The 27,794-nt window shown below is 30.4% G+C and overlaps 4 protein-coding genes across 9 annotated transcripts; 3 read left to right on the forward strand and 1 right to left on the reverse strand.

The window, feature by feature from the left end:
* Positions 1 to 1,447: 1,447 nt before the first annotated feature.
* Positions 1,448 to 4,748, reverse strand: Tim17b (Translocase of the inner mitochondrial membrane 17b). Its single transcript, XM_088272865.1, has 4 exons — positions 4,657 to 4,748; positions 4,223 to 4,387; positions 2,608 to 2,785; positions 1,448 to 2,136 (listed from the first exon to the last, which is right to left on the reverse strand). The coding sequence occupies exons 2-4, from the start codon at positions 4,364 to 4,366 to the stop codon at positions 1,967 to 1,969; spliced, it is 492 nt and encodes a 163-aa protein (XP_088128991.1). The 5' UTR covers positions 4,367 to 4,387; positions 4,657 to 4,748; the 3' UTR covers positions 1,448 to 1,966.
* A 665-nt stretch (positions 4,749 to 5,413) lies between these two features.
* On the forward strand, positions 5,414 to 12,015 carry LOC148301686 (uncharacterized). Of its 5 annotated transcripts, none has more exons than XM_088272874.1 (8): positions 5,414 to 5,549; positions 6,068 to 6,444; positions 6,523 to 6,576; positions 7,332 to 7,436; positions 8,130 to 8,261; positions 9,105 to 9,269; positions 10,123 to 10,260; positions 11,742 to 12,015. In XM_088272874.1, exons 2-8 carry the CDS (start codon positions 6,073 to 6,075, stop codon positions 11,841 to 11,843), a joined length of 1,068 nt encoding a protein of 355 aa, XP_088129000.1. In that variant the 5' UTR covers positions 5,414 to 5,549; positions 6,068 to 6,072; the 3' UTR covers positions 11,844 to 12,015. The 5 variants fall into 5 exon arrangements, with proteins under 5 accessions (XP_088129000.1, XP_088128998.1, XP_088128997.1 ...); XM_088272872.1 differs by having other exon boundaries at positions 5,414 to 5,529; XM_088272871.1 differs by having other exon boundaries at positions 5,414 to 5,466.
* A 604-nt stretch (positions 12,016 to 12,619) lies between these two features.
* On the forward strand, positions 12,620 to 19,328 carry Eh (Eclosion hormone). Of its 2 annotated transcripts, none has more exons than XM_088272876.1 (3): positions 12,620 to 12,674; positions 16,771 to 16,874; positions 17,457 to 19,328. In XM_088272876.1, the coding sequence occupies exons 2-3, from the start codon at positions 16,775 to 16,777 to the stop codon at positions 17,630 to 17,632; spliced, it is 276 nt and encodes a 91-aa protein (XP_088129002.1). In that variant the 5' UTR covers positions 12,620 to 12,674; positions 16,771 to 16,774; the 3' UTR covers positions 17,633 to 19,328. The 2 variants fall into 2 exon arrangements, with proteins under 2 accessions (XP_088129002.1, XP_088129004.1); XM_088272878.1 differs by having other exon boundaries at positions 17,460 to 19,328.
* Positions 19,329 to 22,317: 2,989 nt separating this feature from the next.
* LOC148301688 (uncharacterized) lies at positions 22,318 to 24,063 on the forward strand. The gene is made up of 2 exons (XM_088272862.1): positions 22,318 to 22,351; positions 23,339 to 24,063. The coding sequence occupies exons 1-2, from the start codon at positions 22,343 to 22,345 to the stop codon at positions 23,642 to 23,644; spliced, it is 315 nt and encodes a 104-aa protein (XP_088128988.1). The 5' UTR covers positions 22,318 to 22,342; the 3' UTR covers positions 23,645 to 24,063.
* Positions 24,064 to 27,794: the final 3,731 nt, after the last annotated feature.

Genomic DNA, 27,794 nt, shown 5'->3' on the forward strand with positions numbered 1-27,794 from the left:
AACGCTTAAAAGCGTCTTTTACATATTGTTGGTAGAGAGCGGGAGACGCTTATAAGCGTTCTATTTGCTTACTTTTGGTAGAACGCGAGAGATGCCAAAAAACATGGTATTGATCGGATTTGGGTTTGGGGTTGCTTGTGATTAGTATACTAAGTGTCGGGCGGCAGTGTCTGGGTACAATTAGGGTCAGGGTTGATGAAAAAACTGCCTGACAACAATGGATGAATTCCCTTTAGACATAATATACTCCGTATATTACATATTGGACTACAATACCCCAAGATATAATAATAATAATATAGTGGAACCCCTCATAACGAGTTTAATTCGTTTCAGCATCTCATTTATTAAGCGAAACATTTTTCCATAGAAATCAATGTAAAATACGATAATGCTTTCCAGGCCGAAAGAAAATTAAATTTTGGATTTTATTTTTTTTAACGTTAGTTCAAATAAAATTACTTATAAATTGTTAAGTAGTGTCAAAAACTTGGAATATAATTAAGATTTGAAAAAAAAAACCTGAACAAAAATATGAGTTTACGACAAATAATTAATCCCTTTTAACAAGAAAACTGTTTTAAGACATTTGTTTTTACCGACGTTTCAAAATTTGGCGAAAATGTATCACAGCATTATCATTGCTAGCCACCTTCTTATTACGGTGATGCTTTTTAATGTATAATGCAACAGTTTCCCATACATTCAGCATTTTTCTTATTGTGCTAGAAGTTGTTGCTCTGCTACTTTCTCCTCCTCCATTAACAAACTCTTCTTTATAAGTTATTGCTGTGAAACACGATGCAACTCCATAAGCTCTTTGGTCATCAGCTCTTGGCTGTACTCTTTCACAAGCTTTTCAATATCGTTGTTATCCACCTCGAGTCTCATGATATTGACTAATAACACAATTTCGTTCACTGCAGACTCCACAGTTACTGTTTCAAAATCACATTTGACAGCACTCTCTGGTCAAAGTTTTTCCAAGCGGAAGTGAGGGTCCTCTTGGTAACTCCTTCCCAAGCCGGGAAAGTCCCGGTTTACAAGTAAATGCCGAGAAAAAGGGACACGCCCTTCCTCTTTTACTCGTTATGCGAAATATCGCTTGTTAAAGGAGCAACTTTTTCACTTGTATTTTTGCTTGTTATGCGAATTACTTGTAATAGTATTGGATAGTTTATATAGCGCCATTTTTGTAAAAATACAACCTCAAAGGCACTACGTTCCATAGATCTTTAATGTAAGTCAATCTTCGTAAATCAGCGTAAGTATGTAAATAAAAGCTTAATACATATAAAGTTTTTCTCCCATAAAAGCTTCATACATGTTTGTTTTTATTTAGTTAACCACTTAAAATAAATGTGATAAATATAATTTTAAATACATATTTTAGGTCCAGAAAAAAATGGGTTAAAAAAGGGACAGAATTAAAATAATAATAAGATACTTACGGAAAACAATTTTATTCTAAAAAATACACATTTAACATAATATTTGTAAGCTATATCATACATACTTTTACAATTAAAGAAAACAATATTATAACATTCTTATTTCTTAACAATTCTTTTCCAAATACAATTAATCAATATTTTATGTTTACACCATACTTATTTTTGCCAGTTAACCAAAAAGAATTGATGCATATTTTTTAGTAAAATAAATTCTTCAAAGAAAGACTTGTGATTTTAAAATAGTGAAGAGACAAATAAACAGTCAGATTCTATCTAAATTGTGAATGGAATAAGTAATATATGTAAATATGCAACAATTTTAGAAGATAACTTTTTGTTACACGTTTCTGAATGGCTATTTACAAATAAAATCTACAGAAAAAAAACTTTTATGTATATTAATTATATGGTGTCAGAAAGAGAAATGTCTAACATTGACAAATGTATCATTTATGTAGCCATTTGTCGGCAATCATAAAATAACTCGAATGTATAGGAACTAAATACATAATCTATTGCGGTGAACCGAGTCCTGCGGATCCGAGTGCTGATGGATCTTCAAATACCGGTGCCTGAGGTTTAAATTGTTCTGCCGTCATTCTTGAGAAAAGTATGCCGATTCCTTCGATTAAGGCTAGAAGAACTCCTCCAACAATTGCACTTCCTGCCATCGCCGGGACACCTAAAGGAGAAAAAATAAACAAGTCAATAAATTGTATATATTTAAAAAATCTAATTGCCATCATTGAACATGTCTATATGAAAATAATATGATTTTTCAAAAGTTTCCAGAATAGCAGGTAAATTATAATTGGCACCGTAAGACGGGTTTCATTTTTTACCTTTTAAATGTACAAACCCAAATTTGCATTTATTTATTGCACATTCATCACTATGCTACAATCATGATGGTCAATTTACAATTTAGCATAAAAAGTATAGATCAATCACATAATGTAAACAAGGATAGATAGTCATGCAAAAAGTAGTCAATCCACAATAGGTATTATCACTCATTGAGTAATATTGGATTTAGAGTATGGTAAATATATAGGGATATGTGTTGTTACTCACACCCCTTTCTTTCTTTCTTTCCTTTCTTCTGTCTTTCCGGTATTACCATTTATGTAATTAGATAAAAAACAGTACTCACCATTTCGAGCAGCTAGTATTCCTCCAGTCAGTGCTCCGCTCATAATGGAGTTCCACGGATCCTCTTTCTTTCTAATGTGAACAAGAGTGCAGTCTATTGTAGAGAACATGCCCCCCCATACTGCGAAGTTGCCGGCTATTATTGGAGACCTGTGCTTTATTGCTGTAACACTGCCTGCCTGTAAGAATGAAAGAATTAAGCAAAGAGCTACAAGTACCATACAAAAACAAAACCTTTAGAGCGCTTGTGCACTACACGGAATTTTACTGTCCGGCAGTCCGGTTAGCATGATAAAACAGATGATTGGCTTGTGCTTCTGTGTCCGTCTATCTTCGCTCTTTGGTGTGCTCGATCGGTGCGTTATCACGGTGCGCGCAAACTCGATCTAACTTTATTATTAATTGCCGGATAGTAAAATTCCGTGTAGTGTACAAGCGCCCTTAAGAGAAATGGAACAAGTAACATATTTTACAATTGATTATTCATTGGTAAATTTACCACATAATAATGTCCATGTACAATGTTAATGATCGGTTATTCAGCAAAAAATGTCAATGATTTTTAACATAAAAGTTAAATTAAATATATTATATCCCAGCATAAGTTTGTTGGATTTGATGTCGTATCACAATTGCCAAAAGTGCAATGCTAGACGAAATCTAAAAAAAACGGGGTGTGGGTAGCAGCACAAGGATAAAACTTGTCAGGAGTTTGGTTCATTCCATTTTCTATATGCTGCTGAAACATGGACCATAAAAGGAGCAGAAAGAAGAAAAATTGACACATTTGAAATGTGGTGATGGAGGCGAATCCCAAATCTTCGAATACCATGGACAGTTAGACGCATCAATGAGTCCATTCGTCAGGAGTTACACTTGGATGGGTTGACTCTGGCCAGTGTCTGTACACGATGGATTCTTCAGTTCTTTGGAAACATTGTGCGAGGAAATGAGGATAGCCTGGAATTGGTTGCGATTGGTAGCCTGGGAGGAAAAGAGGGACAGGAAGATCCCCACACGATGGACTGATCGAGTTAATACAGAAGCAGGCACCTCGGTGGTTGGAGCACTACGTGCAGTGCAGTCAACAGATTACTGAAGAAGAGTCATTGCTTCGACAAAGGTCACAACCCTTAGTAATCAGGAGTAAGAGGGAGAAGAGATCAGTTTGTTCCATCACAGGGTTAGTTAATCAAATTACGATTTTCGTGTGGGCATAAGAAGCTCACCAACTAAGACAAAATAATACAAAAATTCAAGTTGAATAATATCGAAATACAAAATATAACAGTGCGGGTGTCATGGCGTGTCGTGCAAATCCCAATTTGTCTGCTGTGGTAAAAACCATGCGAAAACAATCATGCAATAATTTCTTATTTTGGGTCACGTTGGTGGCTGATATGGCCACAAAGTATCGGAAATGTGATTTGTGACCAAATGAATTGTGCCGTTTGGAAATGTTACATGACTTGTTAGTCCTGTCCTTAATTAGTAGTTATGTATGTATTATGTACTCTTACCAATTAAACTTTGAGATGTACAAGAATATAAATTGTTTAATGTTAATAGTCATAATTTTACCTAATTCTCTTTCCTAATACGGTACAAATAATTACCAGTCTTCTGCTGAATCCAGATGGAGCATTTCTGAATCCTTTAATGGAATGGAAGACACCTCCGCCGATAGCACCCATAAGGAAAGCACCGCCACAATCATCCATAATTCTCCATGGACAGGGTTCTCGCGAGTATTCATCCATGATGTAATATTTTTAAGTTTACTGAAATCATTAAATAAAACAATGACATTTCACATAACTGAAACTTTAACGATTTACGTAGCTCTATCAAGGTTTCTAAATTATAAAATTGAGATAAAGAAAAGGAAATCTGATTAATTTACTTGATAATACCTTTATTGATCAACCGTAACCTTAAAATATCCGATAAATCTAAGATCAAAATATTATCTTCAACGAAATAATACATAGATTTAAAATGACTTTAAATATCTATTGGAATATAGGTTCATTTATATGTTTTCACTTACTGTATGAGTTAATCGAATAAGTGTGTATTATACTCGAATTATTTAATTTTACGTAAACCTAACCAATACTCAAAAACGCGAAAGGGAAGAAGAACTTTGACATATGTCCCATAGACAAATAAACAAATGTGATCATAACCAATTTCAGAATACCGAACACATTCATTTTAAAGTTCCTACCTTCTAAAATATGTAGTATGAATTGAGATTTTTGTATACGGGTTACATGGTATATACAAATATAAAATGGATGAAAAAAATGGCATGAGGAGATTTAGGTAGACCCTTTGTTTGCAAACCATTTGTGACTAATGATTCAACTCAATGCTTAGAAATTAAAATTGACTAGCATAAGGTAGTAAAGTAAAATTTAACAAGCAAAATACTATTCATTCTTTCATTTTTGTGCGATACCGAACCCGAAGCTTTGAAATAAAGGTATTTTAGTTGAAAACAAGAACACGAGAAGATTTATTATTTACTCGAAATGGCAAGTAAATAAAAAGTAGCATTCATGTTTTTTTTTAAGTTTACAATTCTAATTGGGAGTTTCTCTTTACGTAAAAAATATATACCGTGTCAACAGGATGGATGAATCAAGAATCTCATACATTGCGGCTAACGAGATACCACCGGGTTACCGCCTTCCCGAAAGACCACCAAAGAGATGAAAAGATAGTTGAGCGTCAACATCACAGGAGGAATCACTTTCTTGAAAAAACAGATCTTCAGATCTTATATAAGAAGAAGAAAAAGTAATCAAAATATTTATCTGTGTATATGTGTTTGTATTTTATATGAAATTCCGTCGTAAGTATCATTAGTTTTTCTTTATATAAGGCTTGCCCTGCTTACAAAATACGTTTCTTATGGGTAGGAGTTTTAAATTAAATGTTAGTAAATTGTTTTTTTTTTGGGATCGATTGCATTTTTATAAGCAAGCTTTTCACACATCGCACATTAATGTTGTGTACGAACACATTATTATATTCTAAAAATACGGCCAAGCACTGGTTTAAAAATAGTATCTTCCCAAAGACGTTTCCTAAGAGCGTTGTGTTTTGTGAGAATCATTGGTTAGTTTTGCTTTAAAACAATTTAAACTAACAATCAAATAACGTATTGATAATTGGTTGTACCTTTTTATCTCCTGAATGTATAAACGATAATTAAGTTTTCAATTCATAACATATTTACGCGTTAAATATCATGTTACTGTGATGATTTGAAGATACATGTGCACATTTTAAGTTGATGAATACATACGAGTAGACACTTTTGTTTTTAGTTTTGCCATTCACATTTCCAGGAATCACTTCAATCCTTTTTTATCTTTTTTACTTTCTAAAATTAAACAATGAATTCATTCTCTGGAAGACTATCTAAATAATATTATGACTTTTTATTTTAGGAACCATGGAGCAGGCTAAAAGTGACGTGAGTAAAGATTTAGAAAATGCTATCCAATCGGATGCATTAGTGCAATCTGGGGCAAAAGATGCAAAACCAAAGGAAAATGAACAAAAGAAAACGGACAGAACAGATGCATTGGACGCGGCGCTTGATAAGTTGAATGTCAATGGAAATCTTCAAGATGACGTAGAAAAAATAATCGAGTCGTTGACCGGGAATATTGATCTTGCCAATTTAATATTTAATGATGATACTGTCGTTGAACCCATTCCCACTATGCCAGATGCTTCGAAAGATGGGATTCAAAGTGTTATGCACGCGCTTTTAGATGCTTTGCAGGAATCCGTCGTAAAGAAAGATAAACCAAAAGCACAGGTAAAGCTAATATTTTAAGATTTTTGTGTAAATAATATTAAATCCAAACAATATTAATTTAATACATTTTTTTTCCAGGAGGCACCTAAAGTAGCCGAAGTTGCGAATGCTGAACAACCTAAAAAGACGGAGGTAAGGAATATTTAGATTAAACTACTCTTGTATATAATTTTTATCATTACTAATCAGAACTATATATATATATATATATATATATATATATTTATATATATATATATATATATATATATATATATATATATATATATACACACATATATATATATATATATATATATATATATATATATATATATATATATATATATATATATATATATATATATATATATATATATAATTAACATACACTTATGTAGAGGACCTCGTATTAAAAGATGTCCCTGTGGACCATTCTGTTTGTGATTTTCAATTATTTAAAAATAAAAATAAAAAATTATGTGGACGTAGCTACGTTTTATCATTGCCGATATTTTGAATAACGTTTAAATTTATATCTTTTTTAAAAATTCAAATAAATTTGAAAATGGGTATGTGTTTGAATATTGTTCAAATGAAATACAACATCTCACCCATATAATGTCGTGTCCAATATATTTTTTCTCCGCTGTTAACGTTTTGATTTTTATGTTAAAATACTTGAATGAGAATTTTCTACCTGTTAATTTATAATAGTTAAGAGCTTCTAGTATAGGGAGCAACGTGAAAAACCTCCTGGATCCTAAAATTCTAAGATCCCGAGATAATGTCGTGTCCACTATATTACATATGATAATGTCGTGTCCACTATATTATATATCAGACACGACATTATAACTAGGAATCAATGTGAACACATGATTAATTTCATTATACCTCTTTTGTAGGAAGAATGGAAGATCAGAGAAAAGGCTTTGCTTGATAAAATTGCACAACTCGAGGAACAACAGAAGGATGACATTAAATTGAAAGCCGCAGAAATAAAATTGAAGGTAAGAAAAATATCAGAAGGATGATTAACTTCCCAGAAATAAAAATCCATTTCAAACAACCATGTAAACCAGTGGTCAACAACAATCATCCATGTAAACCAGTGGTCAACAACATACGGCCTACGGGCCAGATTCGGCCCGGTAAATATTTTCATCCGGCCCTCCGAAAATTGACGATTTCCGCGTATAAATAATCGGAAGGCCTCTATTATTGTTAAGTTATTATTATTATTGTTTTATTTCTTATTTTATAAGCTGTAAATATACATATGATGTTCCTACATTATATTATTTTTTTATATAAAATAAGCATACGAGCATATAAATTCTAATTGGAATAAGAAATTATTTATCAACTGGTCTATAACTGGTTTAAAAAAATTCATCCCGCTCTTTTCTTTCAAAAGTTGGTTACCACTGATGTAAACAATGGATGTTTTTGTAGTTACGGTTTTTAGATGGTTAAACAGACATTTATTGATAAATAAAAAAAGATGTAAAATACATTTTGATATATTTATATTATGTTAGTTTGGTTTAAGCCTTATGACGTTATCTAAGGACAGGATTTAAAAGTACCTAATCATAAATTTCGACAGGTTGTTAAATGTTAAAATTTAAAGGTTTTTGTTTTATTTTTTTACATTTAAAAGTTAACTTTTTAAAATGGTTGTTTCTATCGACTTATTTCAGCTGAAATGTGAGGAAAATGAAATTTTAAAGGCGAATTTAAAATCATTAGAAGCAGAACTGAAGGCTGTGTTAAGTAAGCCGAATGGAAAAAATAAGGACGTGGTCGCGAAAATTAAGAAACAACACGAGGAGGTAAGATTACATTTGGAATAAAACTTAATACTTTAACACAGCGCCAAAGGGCACTTAAAATAAATATAAAGCATACTAAATTTCAATTTATTCAACAATAATTAAAATATACATTACAAGCTAACATTTGAACATTAAAAACATAAATTAAAAAGTAAGCGAGAAGACTCTCGTTAAAGATGTAGAAGAATCCCGTTTCGGAATACCCCCTCTGACACGTGGAACAGATCAATATCCGGCGTGATATTGTTCAGCATAGCGGGAGGTCGTCCTACATCGGCAAGTTTAAGTAATAATTACATTCTAATGACCAAAATATATGAATTTATGGTAACCCCTAGGATCAAACTCGGGACCTCCAGTACGGTAGTCAAGTGTGCTGACCATTACGGTGGCGGATATATATATATATATATATATATATATATATATATATATATATATATATATATATATATATATATATATATATATATATATATATATATATATATATATATATATATATATATATATATATATATATATATATATATATATATATATATATATATATATATATATATATATATATATATATATATATATATATATATATATATATATATATATATATATATATATATATATATATACATACATAAACACATATCGTATACGTTTTCACGTCTAAAAGCGTATGGACGTGAAAATATATAGTATATAATATAGTGTGAATTAAAAAACAATATTTGAAAAATCACGTTAAAAGTATTGCAAAAAGGGACAGTGTCTAAATATGAACCAATGTCAATCATATACTTCATATTTTGCGCATGATTAATAAAATTATGTTATTTCTAGCTCTTAACAAAGGCGCGCGGGATGATTTTTGACAAGACAAAGATGATTAAAAATCAAGAATTACAGATTGAAGCGTTGACATCTCAAGTTACTTCTTTAAAGGATGTAGTCAGCTGCACAAAAGATTTATTGAATATTAGAAATATGGAAGTCGTCCATTTGCAGGTAAACATTTTTCTAATATCTTCTTCTGTGCGTATTATGTCGGGTCCCCCTGAAGTCGACTTGAGAGTAATTGTCCTTATCTTGGACAGCTCTAAACAGCGCCTTGATGGTCCTGACCCCATCCGATCTCATGTATTCCTATTTAAATTTCGTATATCACTATATTTCCCATATAAACTGCGGAATTTAAAGTGTACTATATACACTCTAGTTGAATAAAAAAGGACAATATATCCGTTTTTTTAGCAAAAACACTAAGCAAAAATGATTCACAGAGCGAAAAGTAATAAGAGAATAAAATAACAAAATGCCTATGGGGATGGATTCCATTAGAAATAGATAATATTTTCCCAGCTACAGGCATTACGAAATAGAGAAACAAAATGAAAATGCCTATTTGTTTAAGCCAATTTCACCGTTAGTGATTCACTAACGAGGAATATCGGATTTAACGTATCATACGTCATATGTACCAACGACACATTCAAAGGGATTTAAAAATCTCCTTGTATGACAGCACGTGGGGTCTGCTATTATATATTAATATCTATCTATCTAGGTAATATGTACGCATGTAAATTCTTATACGTTATGCCCAATTTATTGTTGTTATGTAGTTTCATTTTCGATATATGAAAAAGATGCGGAATGCATGTCACAGTATATTTTAAGAAAAAGTGTTGTGTACTAGGTAAAATTTAAATTAAAAATGGAAAGATACTACCACAAAGTGCCTACCGAATCAATTAATGTTTTTTTTGTTAAATATTTTTTTATCCCACACCGTGGATTTTGAAATCTATTTTCACTTTAATTAATACAAAAATAAAACTATTGTAAAATAAATGTTTAGGAACGATTGCAATGTATGGATATGAAAATACAAGCAGAAAAGGATCGCCATAATTTGATAATAAAGAAAATGGATACTGGAACTAAAGTAAATGAAGAATTAAAGAAGGAATATTTAAAACAAATGGAACTATTCAAGGTACGTAGAAATATTATAATTTTTAATTCATTTTAGTTGCTTTTTGTGAAGAAATGTATAATATAAATTTAACATTACATTCTGATGACTGAAGAATTTAAGATAGACATTAAGATAAACAAAGTTTTTGAGATAAACATTTATGGTACATACAATCATACATTTATGGAACATTTCCATTTGACAAGATTTTGTAAGACCTTTTCAAAGCATCTCATTGCATTTTTCTTAACATGTGGACAAAGATCGATGGTCGGTCGTAAAATGTCGTTCACATTCCAAGGAATGGATGCAAAAACTCTTGGATGCAAAAAATTAGATATAAATAATATTTTCAACAATATTAATTATCAACAATATCTTACGTGCAAAAAAATCCGAAGCAAACGCAATTTTCTTGTTTTTATTTTTTATCAGCCCCCACTCGTTTGTGAGTGATTTTAGTTCTGCAACCTCATTTGATAAGTTTAAAAAAAAAATTGAAGACTAAAGAACTATAAACCTTTTCTGTTATCTACTTGTACAAAAGTAGAACAATGAATAATTTATTTATTTTACAGTTACTTGCTTGTCACGAATCTGTATAAAAGTAAAATTGTGATAGAAATATTTGGAAAAAGTTAAATGTTTCAAACCTAATTATTGTTTTGGTTATAGAGATTATCTATTTATTACAATAAATCTACGATTACAATAATTAAAGAAAACACTTCGTTTTATACCACTTGAGTTTTATTATAGACTACATGTTTCAGAAGCTAAACTTCCATCAATCAGGTCTGTATAGTTATTATACAGACCTGATTGATGGAAGTTTAGCTTCTGAAACATGTAGTCTATAATAAAACTCAAGTGGTATAAAACGAAGTGTTTTCTTTAATTATTGTAACATGTCTTACCACAAAGTTAATGCCGAAACGATAAATAAAATCTACGATTATTTCTTAATGATTCTCGATCAAGATATCAATGGTAATTTTAAAAAAATAACGAAATATGACATAAGATGCGTTTGTCAGATTTACCAGTATCTCGTTTTTCAATAGACAATATTTAATATTTCTATCAGTAGTATGTATCAATAATCAATTGTAAATTATTAATGATACTACTACATTAATTTGTACCCTATTAAACATTACTTGCATGATTAATTAGCTCATATTATTTTTGACATCTCATCAAAGATGAAGAAGAATATGGAAGTCTGGGCATTTACGGGGCTTACGACCGTCATAGGCTGGTTTAAGTGATCACTTTGATCTTCTTCATCTTTGATGAGATGTCAAAAATAATATGAAAATAACTCCTGTAATTGGAGATAACCCAGATTTTGTGAACAAGTATTTGGACACACTCAAAATGTTATTAATTAGCTCGTCTAAAATAGTTACCTCGAAGAACTTAACAGTAACAGATTCATGTCAAATTTATGTGTAGTATATAGCGAGTGTCTAAAAATTATATTACTTTTTTTTCAGACATTGAAAATAAAATACGAAGAAAAATTTAAGGCTTTAGAGAGCAATCAAAAGGATAGTCCGTCAACAAGCGTTGAGGAAAATGGAGAAAAATTACCATAATTGAATGTGTTTGTGAATATTAAAAAATGTTTGTAGTGATAATTAATCAATTGTATTTAATTGTAATTTAATGTATTTATTTCTCGCATTTTATGCCAAGCGCTATTTTGAAACAGGATTTTTTTATGTATGCATTTTTAATGTTTTGTTTTAAATAAAATAATACGCTAAATATATGTATTTTATTATTATTATTATTATTTTCATTTCACATAAAAAAAACAGAACATAAAGTTCAAAAAACCTAAAAAGAGGATTTTTTTTTGTATATTTATTTATGCATATTTGCATGTTCATTTAATATAAAAACATGAAAAACATTAATCACAAAAAAACATATTTTCTAGGATTAGGAAGTTTTTTGATAGATTTGATTTGAGACTGCGTTTATCATCATTAAAGTGTTATATGAGTGTATTTTTATTAACTTAACAAAAAAAAAATAACGTTACATTAAAACCAAAGAAATTTATGGTAGAAAGAAATTGGACACTTTTGTATTTATCAGCAAAAAAACTCTATTAAGTAAATACGTTACACAAAAAAGATATCATCCTCTTATTTCTAAATTTAGAGTGCCTTATAATAATTCAGTTACGATAATTAAATATCCTAAATTACTCTATACCGATTACTGTTAACATCATTATATGTGTTTTCACTTCCTATCTCATTTGGGGATGAAGCTAATGGCTTTTAGTAGGATGTCAATATCGGATATTCCGGCGCATATAAAAACACCATCCCTAACGAGATCCCATCATTGTTAGATAACCCTTCGACTGAAATAGAGAGTCAATATTTTATTCTTAATCTTCAATAGAAATTCAGGTAAGCTTTTATTGTTGTGAATGTTATTATTACTTCGGTCTATTCTATTCTAGTTCCAATTTATTATGATCGTAATATATATGAATATTACAATAAAAATGATTTATCAAGTGTGCTTTAGTATTACCACAAATAATATAAGTAATAAAGTACATTTATTTTTATTCCTCTGGGAATCGAACTCGGAACTTTAAGTCATGGTAGCCAAACGCGGTAACCACTACACTATAGAGGCGGGAAAAAACATTTAAATTTAAATTTATCAAATATGTATTTTAGGCACTATTTTTATTTTCGTATGTCTTGTTTATACAATTTCCAAAATTTAAGTTTTTCGGCTCGTGTGCTGTAAATTGTAGTTAATGTAATACAAACTTCACCACATTTTGAGTGTGTCCAAATACTTGTACAAAAATCTGTGTTGGTAGTGATTTAACATTTGTATTATATGTATATTTTACATTCAATAATAATAATAATAATAAAACCCTTATCCGCACCCCAATGGTGCATAGGGCACTGTGTCATATAAACGCAGTGTTATCTTGATCTTTTACACATGAAGGAAGGGTGATCAGCCCTCCGCTTCAGGTACCAGTCCATGGTAATATTGAATAAACATTACAGTAAAAATATCACTTATATTTATTTTACCCCCCTTGGGAATCGAACCCGGGACCTCCAGAACGGTAGCCGAGCGTGCTGACCATTACACTACGGAGGCGGACATATTTTACATTTAGTAGTTATTTTTACATTTAGACATCTCATAGAAGAATAAGGAAGTCTGGGTATTTAGGGCTTATTCACTTCTTCTTCAAACCCTTTTCCGCACCCCAATGGTGAATAGGGCACTGTATCATATATACGCAGTGTTATCATTATCGTTAACACAAGAAAGAAAGGTGATCAGCTCTTCGCTCCAGCTCCAGTCTAAGGTAATATTGAATAAATATCAGAGTGAAAAAATCACTTATATCTATTTAACCCCCCCCCCTGGGAATCGAACCCGGGACCTCCAGTACGGTAGCCCGGCGTGCTGACCATTACACTACGGAGGCGGATGCACAGACAGGTCATAAGCCTTGTAAATACCTAGATTTCCATATTCTTCTTCATCTATGTTGAGATGTCAAAATGTAGTACAAACTTGATTCTTATAATAAATATATATGTACATTTACAAAATGACAAAAGATCTAGAATTTGACTAATAACGTCAACATTTTTCGAATTCCATATTTATTAACCTTTGGCTACTGAGGTGAATTTAATTTCACGTAACCACTGACGTGGGGGCCTCAGAGTCCCGCATATATATGTGCTTATATTTAAAAATCTTCACGTTTTGTAGGGTTTAGTGTTTTATAATAAGCTTAAGCGGATATATTTAAATAAAATAACATAATTTTCGGATAATTAATTTATTTAAAATTAACTATTATTTCAAAGTTAAGATAACACTTTGCATCTTTCGGTAAAAATCAAGCCATGAAATGCGAAGTTCGCATAAAAAAACCTTTACCAGTAGTATCTAGATACCACAATAATCAACAAGAATATAATGATATTCCGATACCAATTTAATGAACCGCTGCATTATACAGCTCAACTCATTAAAATGAACGAGTAATTAATCAATTAATCGTGATTTTATTTCGTTCACTCAGATAGGAGGTCGGTGGACCAGAGGCCTTCCACAAGATCAAGATCATTGGGTATCAACAATCTGTCACTACATATGATACGAGTATAATATATGTACCTTTGGTCTGACTTCCAACTGGTCTAAGTAGAGATTACTTCCTGTCTCGGTTCATGCCGTTTCCGATCGATTTTTTGTTGTGTTTTTTGACAACCATTTTCTCACATATCAGCCAGGGCCAAATCGTCATTAAATCTAGAGCATTTTTTTTCCTGTTTAAATGCTTAATTATTATTAAAAAAGAAAAGGATAATAATTAACAGGAGTTTTTTCGTTGATAAACTACGATTTAAAATAAAGTAAATACAACTTAAAATGCTTTAACGTGTCGTATGCCTAAAATGTCAACGTGCCAACTTGTATCATAATCTTTTTGTGATAATTTCATTTTAATTTCTTATGATAATTTATTTACATTTGTGTATCTACTTTGTATGATACTATTTGCTATAATTATAGATAAAAACTATTTTCATTACAACATTTTGAGTGTGTCCAAATACTTGTTCACAAAATCTGGATTATCTCCAATTACAGGAGTTATTTTCAAATTATTTTTTGACATCTCGTCAAAGATGAAGAAGAATATGGAAGTCTGGGCATTTACGGGGCTGACGACCGTCAGCTAGTGAAGTTCTAGTGATTCAAGAACAAGGTTTCTAAATTGGTTCATATATATGGAACTTCCAAGAATTTGAGTAGTGTGGTTGTCAATAATGGGTAGAATTGGTGAATGTTACACGTGTGTAAAGTGATCACTTAAACCAGCCTATGACGGTCGTCAGCCCCGTAAATACCCAGACTTCCATATTCTTCTTCATCTTTGACGAGATGTCAAAAAATACTATTTTCATTAGTTTGTGAGAACCGTTTCACTTTACCAAAAACAAAAATTGTAATTTTTTAAATGTTCAACATTTTATAAGAAATCAATTTTTTTTGTTTGTTGAGATATGCTGAATGACGAGTAAAAAGCTTTGTCTCTCAATTCGTGTCCCGGTTGTGGTCCCGTGGTTAGTGCCTAGGCTCACACAAATATGATGAAATTGAAGTATTTTTGTCAATAATAAAAACACAAATATTTCTCTTTGAAAAAAATTAAAAATAACGTAAAAGCATTATCTCTGGTATAGGAATATTCACTTGGTCACCCCATTCTAGGTTCGTATTTAAGGGAAAAGTCTGTTTAATTCTCTAATAAAAATAAATAAATAAAATAATGTATAACGCCGGTACTGGAATATCCGTCAGGTGGAACTGTTATAGGATAAATGGAGATTTTTAAATCTTGCGATCGTTTCCTACAACAGAAAACAGAGGCAATACCTACTGCGTAATATACACACATAAAATAGCATCCGAAGGACAGTCGCGGACTATGTTTGGTATAAAAGATTGAGCATTATATTATTTGGCTAGAAATTTCACATCAAGAGAGACATCAGTCGGTGGTTGAAAGTGAAATTGTTGTCTCATCTTTGTTTAATTGAAGTTTTTCTCAGAAAAAAAGTTTGTCAAAACAGTGCTCCATCCACGGAAAAATATTTATCAGTTTTAATTCGTTAAGCGAAAAATTGTTTTGTTCACGTAATTAATTATTCTCTCACTAAAATTATCCTTAATTTAGAAAGGATCACATGGCTGGTCCCAGTTATGGGTCGTCTGTGGGGATCTTTCAGTAGGAACGGTTCTACTGCTGCTCCGCAGGGATGTGGGGGGTTAATAACAATTAAAAATATATATATATATATATATATATCCATCAGGGCTTTTTATGAAAATGTTTCCGAGAAGTTGAAGGATCTAACTCCGAAAATAGTGGTCAAAACGACTGATATGTCCAGCTCTCGTAGGATTTCAATATCTGGTCGTCCATGTAATCTACAGTATTCGTCGTGAACACCACATTTCGAAGTCCTATTTTTTTCAAATCTGAAATTCCTGAGTCCAGTACACTATGTGTAAAGTATGGTAAACCAAAGCTTTCATTGCCTTATTTAAATTGTAGGTTAAACTGCGATTTACCATATTTTCACCAGACGACTTTTGTGAAATAAGTTCGAAAAAGTTTATATTTATGAACCTTTTTCCCCAATCCTAATAATATTGCATTATGCTGTGTAATATAATACGGTGATCAATAAATTGCCACTTACATATTTGATGCAGTAAATAAATAAATGACTAATTCTATAGATCTTATTTGGTATGTTTAATATGCTAATACTAATCTTATTAGATCTATTTAATATGCGAATTAGATAGAGCGATTAGATTAGACTAGATTAGAAAGACTAGACTAATGTTAATAAATATGTTTAATATGCTTAATATTTTTCCTCTTTTGACTCAATTAGGTTGAATACTTATTGTTTTATAATATTTTTTTAGAATTATGCCATCTTGCAACTATCGTTGTCTGATCTTCTCTGTGATGACCCTGACTGTTTTGGCAATTCTGGCTCAGGACTTTGCGGATGCATCTCCGGCAATAGGTAAAACAAAACAAAAATATACACTACTTTTCAAACAAATATTCAAAAGCTCGAATGTAAGGAAATCATTTAAAGGTAGGGTTGGACAAAGTATTCACAACAAAATAAATTTTGAAAAATCAAAATTAGGGAAGTGAATTCAATTTTCGTATACCTCATTGAGATTCTTTAGACTTATAATAAAAAGACTAGCATTTTATCTTATTTAAAATAAAAAAATAATAAAATGCAATATTCCTGAATGTTTTATGTTATATCAGACATTGGATTATTCACTCCACGGTGAGTGAAGTAATAGCAGTAAAATAAATAAATATATTAGGCGAATGTGGTTGGTAAAATGAGCAGAAGAAAATCGAGGTAAACTTGGCATGATCAAGTATTTCAAATACTTGAAAGGAGATAGGTCAAGGGTGTGAATAATGTGGAAAAGGCTAAGATTGTTTGCAAATAAAGATTGGGGTGACGTCATATTTTCCCTTCGGTAGAAGGCTTGATGTTTAGTTAGTTATAATTTACAATAATTGATATGTATTACAATACAATGTGCAGCGTTTCACGTATTTTTTCTCTTGAATCCAGCAGGATACGATCTTCTCGGAGTCTGTATTCGCAATTGTGCCCAATGCAAGAAGATGTATGGACCGTGGTTCGAGGGACAACTGTGTGCCGATGCTTGCCTCAAGTTTAAGGGCAAAATCATACCTGACTGCGAAGATGTCGGGTCCATAGCCCCCTTCCTCAACAAACTCGACTGAAGCCAGCATTCCCACGATTTCACTTCTTGACTGATAATAAGAGCGATAAATGACTCGTACCGAAACAATTAATACCACAAGTTATTTATTAAGTGTATTTATTGAAATATGTTATTTAAGGTTTTCATTAGAGCTAAAATTAGTTGTTAAAATATAATTTCTAGAATACAAAAAAATATTTATTTGCAATTTTCTATTATCTTGTTTAAAATATGTAAGAATTTACCATCATATCGATATACATATATAATTGAGAAATATGCTTTTTATGGGTTTTCATAGTCGTTTGATTATATATTTTTTAGTTACTTAAAAATTAAAAAAAAAAGACAGTTTTATTTCAAAGGAATACCAAAAATGCTAGGTATATAAAATATTTTATGAAGTAGGGATATATGTACAGTAAACCCCCTATAACGCTGAGATAATTACCTCGTTATCGTAGCGAACGTTCTGGAAAAAAATGTTTTTTTGTATTGTATTTTAATTAAATAATTATTCATTTCAGCCATATCCGCTGGTTGAAATGTAACAATGCAATTTAAAACATTAATCTCCTATAACGTTTCCTTCGATAATGCGGAACCTATATAAACGTTATAGGAGGGTTACTGTAATTTTATCATCGCTTACATTTTTTAGGAGTAATAATTGCTTTAATCTAACTACAAAATTATCCATACATATTATATGTATGTACATTATATTACTAGTATCTCGTAAGAAACAATAATTTATTTATTTATATACGGCATAGGTGCCTTTCACTATAAAACATCAATTAATAATTTAGATCATGCAGTAAATTTTACATAAAATTATGTTGATTTTAAAAACAAGAAAAGATCTGAAGATGTATTTTATAATATGATATATTTTATTATCAATAAATTAAATTATAATATTGTAATCAATGTAACCATTTAATTTAATTTTTATATTATTAATTTAATTAATTTAATTTGATACATTAACTAAAAAATATTAACTTGTTCCTTTTTTATTATTTTGTGTAGGTTTTGTGATGATGTCACTTAAATATAAATCTTACGAAATAATAAAATAGAGTTTAAGAAGGTAGATGTATGAATGATGAAACGTCATTAATAAAGTTTGATTATATTACAAAGAAATCAGATGAGACATCACGTTTCAAAGAAATTAGTTATGAATTCTTTTTTTAAAACCAATAAAAATCAATAAAACCAATTAAAAATGTCGAAAATCCATTTACATAAGTCACTTTGATTTCTATGTTACTCGTGAATTTCTGTTATGCTTGAATAATTTAAAACAAAATAGTAGTAGGTGTATGATATAGTTGTTTCATTAATTGGTAATATCCATATATATTTACTTACGTTTTACTTGGTTAATACCACTATTGTTTTAAATCTATTGTGATGGTAATTCGATGCATTCCACATCATATTCAAACATAGTCTTAGTCACTCAAATACCATATAAATACTGTTGATTTTAAGAAATACTGGTATGTACCAAGTAATATTTTAATAAAAAAATTAAATATTGTACTTTATTAAATATTTATATAATTTTTGGCTTAATTATGGGTGGAATCATTGTATTCTTTTACTATAATATAAAATACCTGAGGTATGTACACTCGTCAACTATTTATTTAAAGGTTTTTGAATAATTATAATATTTATCGAATAATAAACAAAATATTATCACGAAGCTTAAAAATGAGTTTTAATTTTTTCTCTTTAAATTTGATTAATATCCGTTTACCAAAGAAGTAGTTGTAAAGAAGCAGTTCTTTAAAAAGTGCATGTAATTTCAGTTCAATTTAATAATGATCTTTTCCCAAGTGAGAAAAATAAATTGTAAGATTGTTTTTTTTAAATTTTTATATAAAGATATCAGTAACACAAAATTATTTCATGTTAAACTACAATTATGAGGTGCGCAAATTAAGGTTGAAAGTATTTTGCTGAACTGAGAGTTTAGGTATAACCTTGATGGTTAACTAAAAAAAAAACAAAAGGCAAAAATAGGCATAAAAGAAACTAACCATTAAGGTATTATTGTTCATTCCAACAACTACTCCGTTGTTGTCTCTAAACTGGATATTGAGTTCAGATTTAAAAATGAAGCTTTTATTATTTTAGATTTTAAAATGAAAGTTTAAGCATTTTATCCCATGAATAAATTTACAATTTGTTCCAAAATATAGATTGTTTTCCGATAGATTTTTTTATTTGTTATTTTATTTTATCGTTTTAAAACAATAAATTTTTAAAACAAAACAATGAAATAACTTTCCAATTTATTTATTATACTTTTATTAACAGCCTGCGATTTTAAATTCATTTCGTCATTTACGATTATTCTCAAAAAATCTCCGAAATCTTAATTTTTGTCTAACTGGCAAAAAATGCTATCGAAGTTATAGGAGTATATATTTTACAGTATTGTATAAAAATAAATAACGCAAAAATCTCGAATCCATGGGACATCAGACATAAGTTGCGAAAGTACTCGTATTAGTAGTAAAATTAATTAAGGAAACTTAATGTAAATTGAAAAACTGGCCACATTGGACATCTAATTTCAGAGAAGATTTTAACATTTCTACCTGTTTATTGCTTTTACCCATATTTTGAAAGTTTAAAGGAAATGAACTTTTATGTTATTGCTTGGGTTTCTATAGACAACGAGGATTATGATGGTCAGCTTATTGTATTTATGAAAACCACAGGGAGAAACGTATATTGTAATAACTACAATTTCTAAAAAAGCTTTGTGGTATTGTACTGCAGGTAGGTAATATAGCGTAATACATTATAATATTATACATTTGAAGGTACTTTTATACCTGTTGTAAGATGGTAGAATGTCGTTGAAATTTCAAAATATCTGTTGATTATGGAGGTTGTTTACTGGCTATAATATATGTATAAACTTAAATAACAACTTTACAGTTTTTTTCCAAAAAAAAAATATTTGACTAGTGAGACCAGTTAAATAAAATTGATGTGGAAAAAACTATACCATATAATATATGTAGTTGATATTTCATTATATAAAACGCAGTTCCACCAAGAAAAATCAGTACAAAACTTAAATGTAATTATTATGTTTGTATTTCATTTTCTTCTGGAACACATCAGAACAGTTGTATTTTTATAACAATTAGAAATTAGTAATCCAATTAGCGATCGAATCATATGAAATTAATATGCAAATATTTACCCACGTAATAAAAATCAATAATATTAGTATTTATAATGCAATTGATAATTGTAATAACAATTTAAAAGTTTATGGCAAAATGGTTCATTCCGTATTAAAAATAGGTATACATGTTTATAACAAATAAATATATGTACATCATACACTCAGATGATTGTGGTTCTAACATTTTGTATTTTTTTTATCTAATGTACTGATTATAATATATAATAATAAAATAAAATACTGAAATCTTAATCGATTGATATTGAAACGGGGAATAGTAGAATTCGATCGATAATATAATCGTGGGACCCATCAACAAAAATCGGGTAACCAGGGGTTTTATTCTTATTTTTATGGGGAACTAAAATAATTTAAGATTTTGAGATAATTATTTACGTGCAATTTCTTCATATATGCTTCCATCTTCAGGTCTAAATTTAAATAAATATATTTATATTTTATTTAAATAAATATATTTATATTTAGACCTGAAAAATGAAGCATCATTTACAATTTCATCATGTCTTACCACAAAGTGAATGAAATAATGAAAAAAAAAAATGAGTAAAAAATTAAAGTCACAAAAAGAACTGCGTAATACAAACCAAGATATTTTATTGTGACCTAAATAAAGCATTTATTGACATTCGCAGAATTCATTTCATTTGGTTTTTTATCAAATTAATTAATCAGGATTTAAAAAAATGGTACAACTTAAAAAAAAGTTAAATTAATATGTTAGTATACAAAATCGTATTTATTTTATTAAAAAAAAAACTTAAAAGTTAAGAAATATACCTATAACTTACGTTTACGAACAATAAAAAGTCCTTTTCACACAATTTTATAGAAAACCATTCATATATGTTGACAAAGTTCATATATGTTTGATTTCACAGATATAATTTTTTAATCCCATTGCAGATACTTGAATTTCGAATGTTCAAACGTATTAGATTAATAGAATTCAGATAGGTACCATATAAAGGTATTTTAAAGTTACATCGCCAGTTGACTATTTTGAGGTATTTAAAGTAACTAAAACTAACTAATTATCATGCCGCTTCTCCATGAGGGTAGGCAGAGAGATTAGAACGCCACACCACCCTGTCTTTGGAAACATACACACCACTCTGTTTCCTCATAATACTCGCCAATTATTTAGACTCCTAACTTGAGCGTTGAGGTATTAAATATTTTCAGAATAAATAAAATATGCATATTAAACCATGAATACACCGTTTTTTAATCGTAAACTTACATTATCTTATGTTTTAAGAAGTTATGTGGGACGTATAAAAAAATAGAGTGCAATGTTAAATTGAGAATATTTAAAGCTGTGGAGAAATATGGTCGCCCCATTCAAATGACTACATTATTCAATGTTCCGTTCCAAACCCTTATTGAGGGTACGAGTATAAAATAACAACAGTTCACCCCTGTTTATTCACTAAGTCGTTGACGCTCGAAGTGGATAGATTGTCAGTGTTTACTTTACCTCCAATCATGAAATTGGTAAGTGGAATAATCTAAGTATAATAATATAAGAATCCTAATATGATATTGTTTACAATATATATAATATATATATATATATATATATATATATATATATATATATATATATATATATATATATATATATATATATATATATATATATATATATATTTGACAGTGCATTACGGGCATGTTGTTCTTTTTACAACCATACGTTGTTTTTAATCGTAAGCCTATACATTTTTAAAGAAATAATTTAAAATTAAAAAAAAATACATGAAAAAATATTCAGACCAAATAATATTTCAATATTCTTCTAATATTTATCGAACCCATTTACCATTTACATAGGGATTGATACAGTGTTTGCATGACATTAATTTTATGAAGGGAAGGACGTGGTGTGATCGTTCCAGTGCTCCGGTCACTAGTTTTTGGATTTTTTGTCCATATTAGACTAATATTTATTTTATTTCCCACCCCGGGTTCGAACCTGGGTCCAAACGCGCTAAACCACTTCCTTACAATAACAAGTAAATAATTCTGTAGTTTTTCATTTATTGATATACATATTTCACATTCGTAGGCTCCATTTTTGTGTTTAATTTTTTTTGGTATTTACTCTCATCATATATGTCTTGCAATATGTTGTAACGCGTGTTTCGATGCATTCAGCATTATGATCAAACACCGTAAGTGGAGCTGTCTTAATATTAAACTTATGTCACAAGACAAATTTATGAGGGGAATGTGGTTGGTAATAGAAGCAGATGAAGACTGAGGAAAATTTGGTATGATGAAATATTTCAAATACTTCATCATGGGATGAGGTCAAGAGTTTGAATAATTGGCGGGTTTGTATGATGAGATGCATGACTGTAGAAGAGGTGAATATTGTTTGCAAAGACCTCTCTTTTATTCTCTCTGCTTACCCCTGCGAGGAAGCAGCGTGATGGCTAGTTAGTTTTTTTAGTTAGTAAATTTCTGTATGTATTTTTACAGGTATTATTTTCACTCGCCTGCTTTGTGGCAGTCATCGCCGTGGCTGCCAATCCGATAGTACCGGATTATTCATCACACCCTGATGTTGAGGAGTTCCAGCCGAGAGAAGTCTTCCCCGATGAAAGTGATATCATCACCAGCCTTCTAGATACAGGATATCTAATCTCTGGAGACGAGTCCGACCTGGTGAAAGTTCTTCCAGTAGGCAGGGACTCCAGGTCACCTCAGCATTCTAAGAAGCCCAAACATTCCCACCACGACAGCTACCAACAGACCAAGAATCACGCCAAGAAACATTACTATTAAAAAAACAGTGTACAGTGGAACCTCTCATAACGAGCATAATTCGTTTCAAAATCTTACTCGTTAAGTGAAACACTCGTTATGCGAAACAGTTTTTGTTTTGACTGGCGCTTAAGTCCCGGCTCACAAGTTAATGTCGTAAAAAGGGACTTGACCTTTTTCTGTAACTCATGCGAAATATCGCTCGTTAATTGAGAAACTTTTTCACATTTTTTCGCTCGCTATTCGAATTACTCGTTATGAGAGGAACTCATTATGAGTTTCACTGTTTTATACAATATTTCTGCATAAGCCTTCTTCTCTGTATTGTTCAATTCTGATACGTGTGAAAATTAGTTCATAATTCATCATTTATATATTTTTTTCAGTGTTAGGATAAGTTTTCTTCTACATTTTTCTGTATAAATACAATAAATCATTTAGACGAAAACTGTTTCTTTTTTAATTTATCATACTTTCACTACATCCATATTTACTCATCCTGTTTCATAGTCACCACATAATCTAATATAACTAACTAACTAACCATCGCGCTGCAGAGGAAAACTTCGCGTAGATATCACTTCCAAACAGAATTGATATCTACGCTAAAAATTTACAAAATACTCTTTTTGAGTGACATCCACTCTATTTTAGTCCGCCTCCGTAGTGTAGTGGTCAGTTCGCTCGGCTACCGTTCTGGAGGTCCCGGGTTCGATTCCCAAGGGGGGTAAAATAAATATAAGTGATTTTTTCACTGTAATATTTATTCAATATTACCCTGGAATGGTACCTAAATCGGAGGGCTGATCACCTTTCATTCATGTGTAAACGATCAAGATAACACTGCGTTTTTGTAACGCAGTGCCCTATGCACCATTGGGTGCGAATAAGGGTTTAATATATCACAGGGTTTGGTTTTTAAAACTGTATTTCGTTATGTCCAAAATAATCATTAACTACCTTTATATTAAAATCCATAAGTCTACAAGCAAAGTATACTATGGATCATATGCGTAACACCTTTCGAACCATGAATACGTGACGTACAGTCAACCGTTACACGATTATAATAGGAATGTGGTAGGTAAATAAATTCCGTGTTAATTAACCAATGATGAATTTAATTTGCAAGATATTTTATTGCCTATTCAGTTTGGATACAAAATAGTTGATAATTTTAAGGTAAGGTCAGACATATTACTGACATGTCACAATGTCAATTGTTTAGAGACTAGAAGGAATGTATATTTGATTACGCATTTTTATGGATTGTTGCGCGGTACGTTCGATAATCCTGAAATTATCCGGAGCATTGGTCTGTATGTTCCCGATAGTTACCTAAGACAGCATCGGCATAGATTGTTTCACATTCCTATACACAGGACCAACCTGCCGATGGTTATGCCTGTAGGAAGAGATATTGATCTGTTCCATGTGTCTGAAGGAGTTTTCCGAAGCGGGATTCTTCTACACCTTTAGCAATAATTATTGCATATTTTCGAAGAATCAAATATCGCTCACTCCTTTCAACAACGTCATATATCAAAAAACTTGATTTTTCAGGAGTTCGTTTTTAAAGTTAAGAATATAATAAAATTTATTAAACATAAATATCAAGCCACTTATTGAACTTTTTACTGTGCAACAAACCTTTTTAGGTAAAACCTGAAGGTTTTTTTCTCCATTTGAAAAATATTTTGTTTATTTAAAAAAATAATTAAACTATACATTTTCTTCAAAATACAAAATATGCCTCTTATCCTGGTATATAGTACATTTTCTGGGCATTCCGAAAACATGCACAACTGAAAATTGACGATTTTTGATATATGACGTTGTTGAAAGGAGTAAGCGATATATAAAGTATGTGCACATAGTACTGATGTCTACGACCAAAGGTACGAGTATGTGCGTTGGAATTAATGTACGTGGTTTGGTATTTCGTATTAATTTGCAATAAATACAAATGTTCTGAATTAATCAGTCATTAAATCCGAGGCATTCATACAGTAAGCTAGTAACTGTTTATAATAACGTAATTTATTTATTATTTTTGCAAAACGTTCCTTGTGATAAGTGTTTTAAACTAAAATTATAAAGGTATATAACCAGTTCAGCGAATTAAAAATGGTAAGTTTAATTATATTATGATTGAGTTTTTCGTGTACAATAAACATTTCTTTGTGAAAATTAGTGAAAAGTTATTCTCAATGATTTTGGTATGTCAATTATTGTTAGATATATATTTTTTTAAAAGGGATTAAAAAAAATCTCCTTGTTTGACAGCACATGTGGTCTGCTATTATATGTTAATATTAATCTATCTAGGCATGTAAATCCACGCATGTAAATCCTTATAAGTTATGCCCTATTTTGTTGTTGTTGTGTATGTGTATGCTCTTTTTTTATTTAAAGTTTTACTTAGTATATACTACCATTTCATAAAATCTATTGTGACATGTGTTTCTATGCATTCCGCATAATTTTCAAACACAAAATGATGGGGATGCGTCGAAATACGTGTCAAAATATTTTAAGAAATAGCGTTATTTACAAGTAAAACTCAAATTAAAAATGGAATAATTTTACTACAAAATGACTGCCGAATTATAATGAAAATATTTTTTGAAAATAAATTAATTTCAATACAAATACGCTACAATCAATAAAATGTGCGTTATAATTAAATTGATTGTCATATGAAAATTTCACACGTAAATTCACATTCATTGTAATGTAAAGCTCAAATTGTGGCGTTGAAAATAGCATTGTGGCAATGGAAAGCGGTAAAGGCTCGAATTGTGGTTACGTGGTTAGTGTAGCGGTTTTAGAGAAAGAGTTCAATACCATTCTACCACGGCTTATGCCTATTTTTGATAACGGGCTAATTTTTCCCACGCAAATGATATTAAATTGAAATATTTATGAATGGAACAAGGACACAGCTATTTGTTTTTATTGTATCATAGACTAGCTGTCTAGATACGCTTAGTGTGGATAGCCCGGTTAAATGGAAAAGAAAGAAAAGAGCGTACAAACACGCGTATTATTTAATATATTTATACAAGTTGTATCAAATTTTACACAGAAAACGGTGAATTATTCATATAGATTTACATAAGATTTTGAACAAACTAACGTTTACATTTTTATTATGTAGATAGATAAAAACGTTGGCGTATGATTGAAATAAAACGTCTATAAAAATAAGTATTTTTTCTTTTACTCTAAATTAATAGTATCTACTCTTCCTAATATTTGTATTTCATATTTTTTTAAGCCTCCCTTTATTTCGATTTAACGTTGCTTGTTGCATATTGAAAATAAGTTATTATTAAAAATTAAAAACTAACTAACTAACTTACCATCACGCTGCTTCTCCGCAGGGGCTCTGTCCTTGCAAACAATCTTCGCCTCTTCCACGGTCATGCATCTCCTCACACATACCCGCCGATTGTTACGACTCCTAACCTGACCACTTTCAAGTATTTGGCATACCTGATCGTGCCATGTTTTTAAAAATTAATGTGTATTTAAATTGAAGTGTATTTCAATTCAATGTGTTTTTTAATTAAAAATTAATGTGTATTTAAATTCAAGTACCTAACCGCATATTTTTTTCTAGCTGACAATATGGCCTCTTTTCTGGATTTTAGCAGCTATGACATCGGCTTTTCCAGCACAGACAAACGTAGATTTAGGACACAGTCGTTTGAAGAAATCCGAGAGATTCTCCGAAATGGAAGTTCAGAAAAAAATCAAATTACAAAACCCGCGGCTCAACTCGAGAGAAGTACTAGGTCTATTAAGCATCTAGCGAAGAAACATTTGCGTAAACGTGAAAAATTACAAAAATTGATTAATTACTGTCATTTGTATAAAAAATACCACGTTCACTTCGATGATCCCTTTTATAATATACAAACCCACAATTATGGAACTGAAAACATATATCATCAAGCAAATTACGTTAGATTTTATTTACAGTTTAAGTATTAATATAAAAGAACACATCCAAAAAATTGTGAATAATTGTAAAATAATTAATATTATTTTTTGACATCTCATCAAAGATGAAGAAGAATATGGAAGTCTGGGCATTTACGGGGCTTACGACCGTCATAGGCTGGTTTAAGTGATCACTTTACACACGTGTAACATTCACCAATTC

Source organism: Brachycentrus maculatus, unplaced genomic scaffold (genome assembly GCF_059751285.1).
Source record: "Brachycentrus maculatus isolate JH-2025_06_01 unplaced genomic scaffold, ASM5975128v1 h1tg000529l, whole genome shotgun sequence".
Taxonomy (NCBI): domain Eukaryota; kingdom Metazoa; phylum Arthropoda; class Insecta; order Trichoptera; family Brachycentridae; genus Brachycentrus; species Brachycentrus maculatus.

Coding starts and splice junctions, on each gene's coding strand:
- Tim17b (XM_088272865.1), bottom strand. CDS start 4,366: ATGGATGAATACTCGCGAGAACCCTGTCCATGGAGAATTATGGATGAT. Junction 2,786..4,222: donor CTGGATTCAGCAGAAGACTG/GTAATTATTTGT, acceptor TCATTCTTACAG/GCAGGCAGTGTTACAGCAAT. Junction 2,137..2,607: donor AATACTAGCTGCTCGAAATG/GTGAGTACTGTT, acceptor TTTCTCCTTTAG/GTGTCCCGGCGATGGCAGGA.
- Eh (XM_088272876.1), top strand. CDS start 16,775: ATGCCATCTTGCAACTATCGTTGTCTGATCTTCTCTGTGATGACCCTG. Junction 16,875..17,456: donor GGATGCATCTCCGGCAATAG/GTAAAACAAAAC, acceptor TCTTGAATCCAG/CAGGATACGATCTTCTCGGA.
- LOC148301686 (XM_088272871.1), top strand. Junction 6,577..7,331: donor AACAACCTAAAAAGACGGAG/GTAAGGAATATT, acceptor CCTCTTTTGTAG/GAAGAATGGAAGATCAGAGA. Junction 9,270..10,122: donor TGGAAGTCGTCCATTTGCAG/GTAAACATTTTT, acceptor ATAAATGTTTAG/GAACGATTGCAATGTATGGA.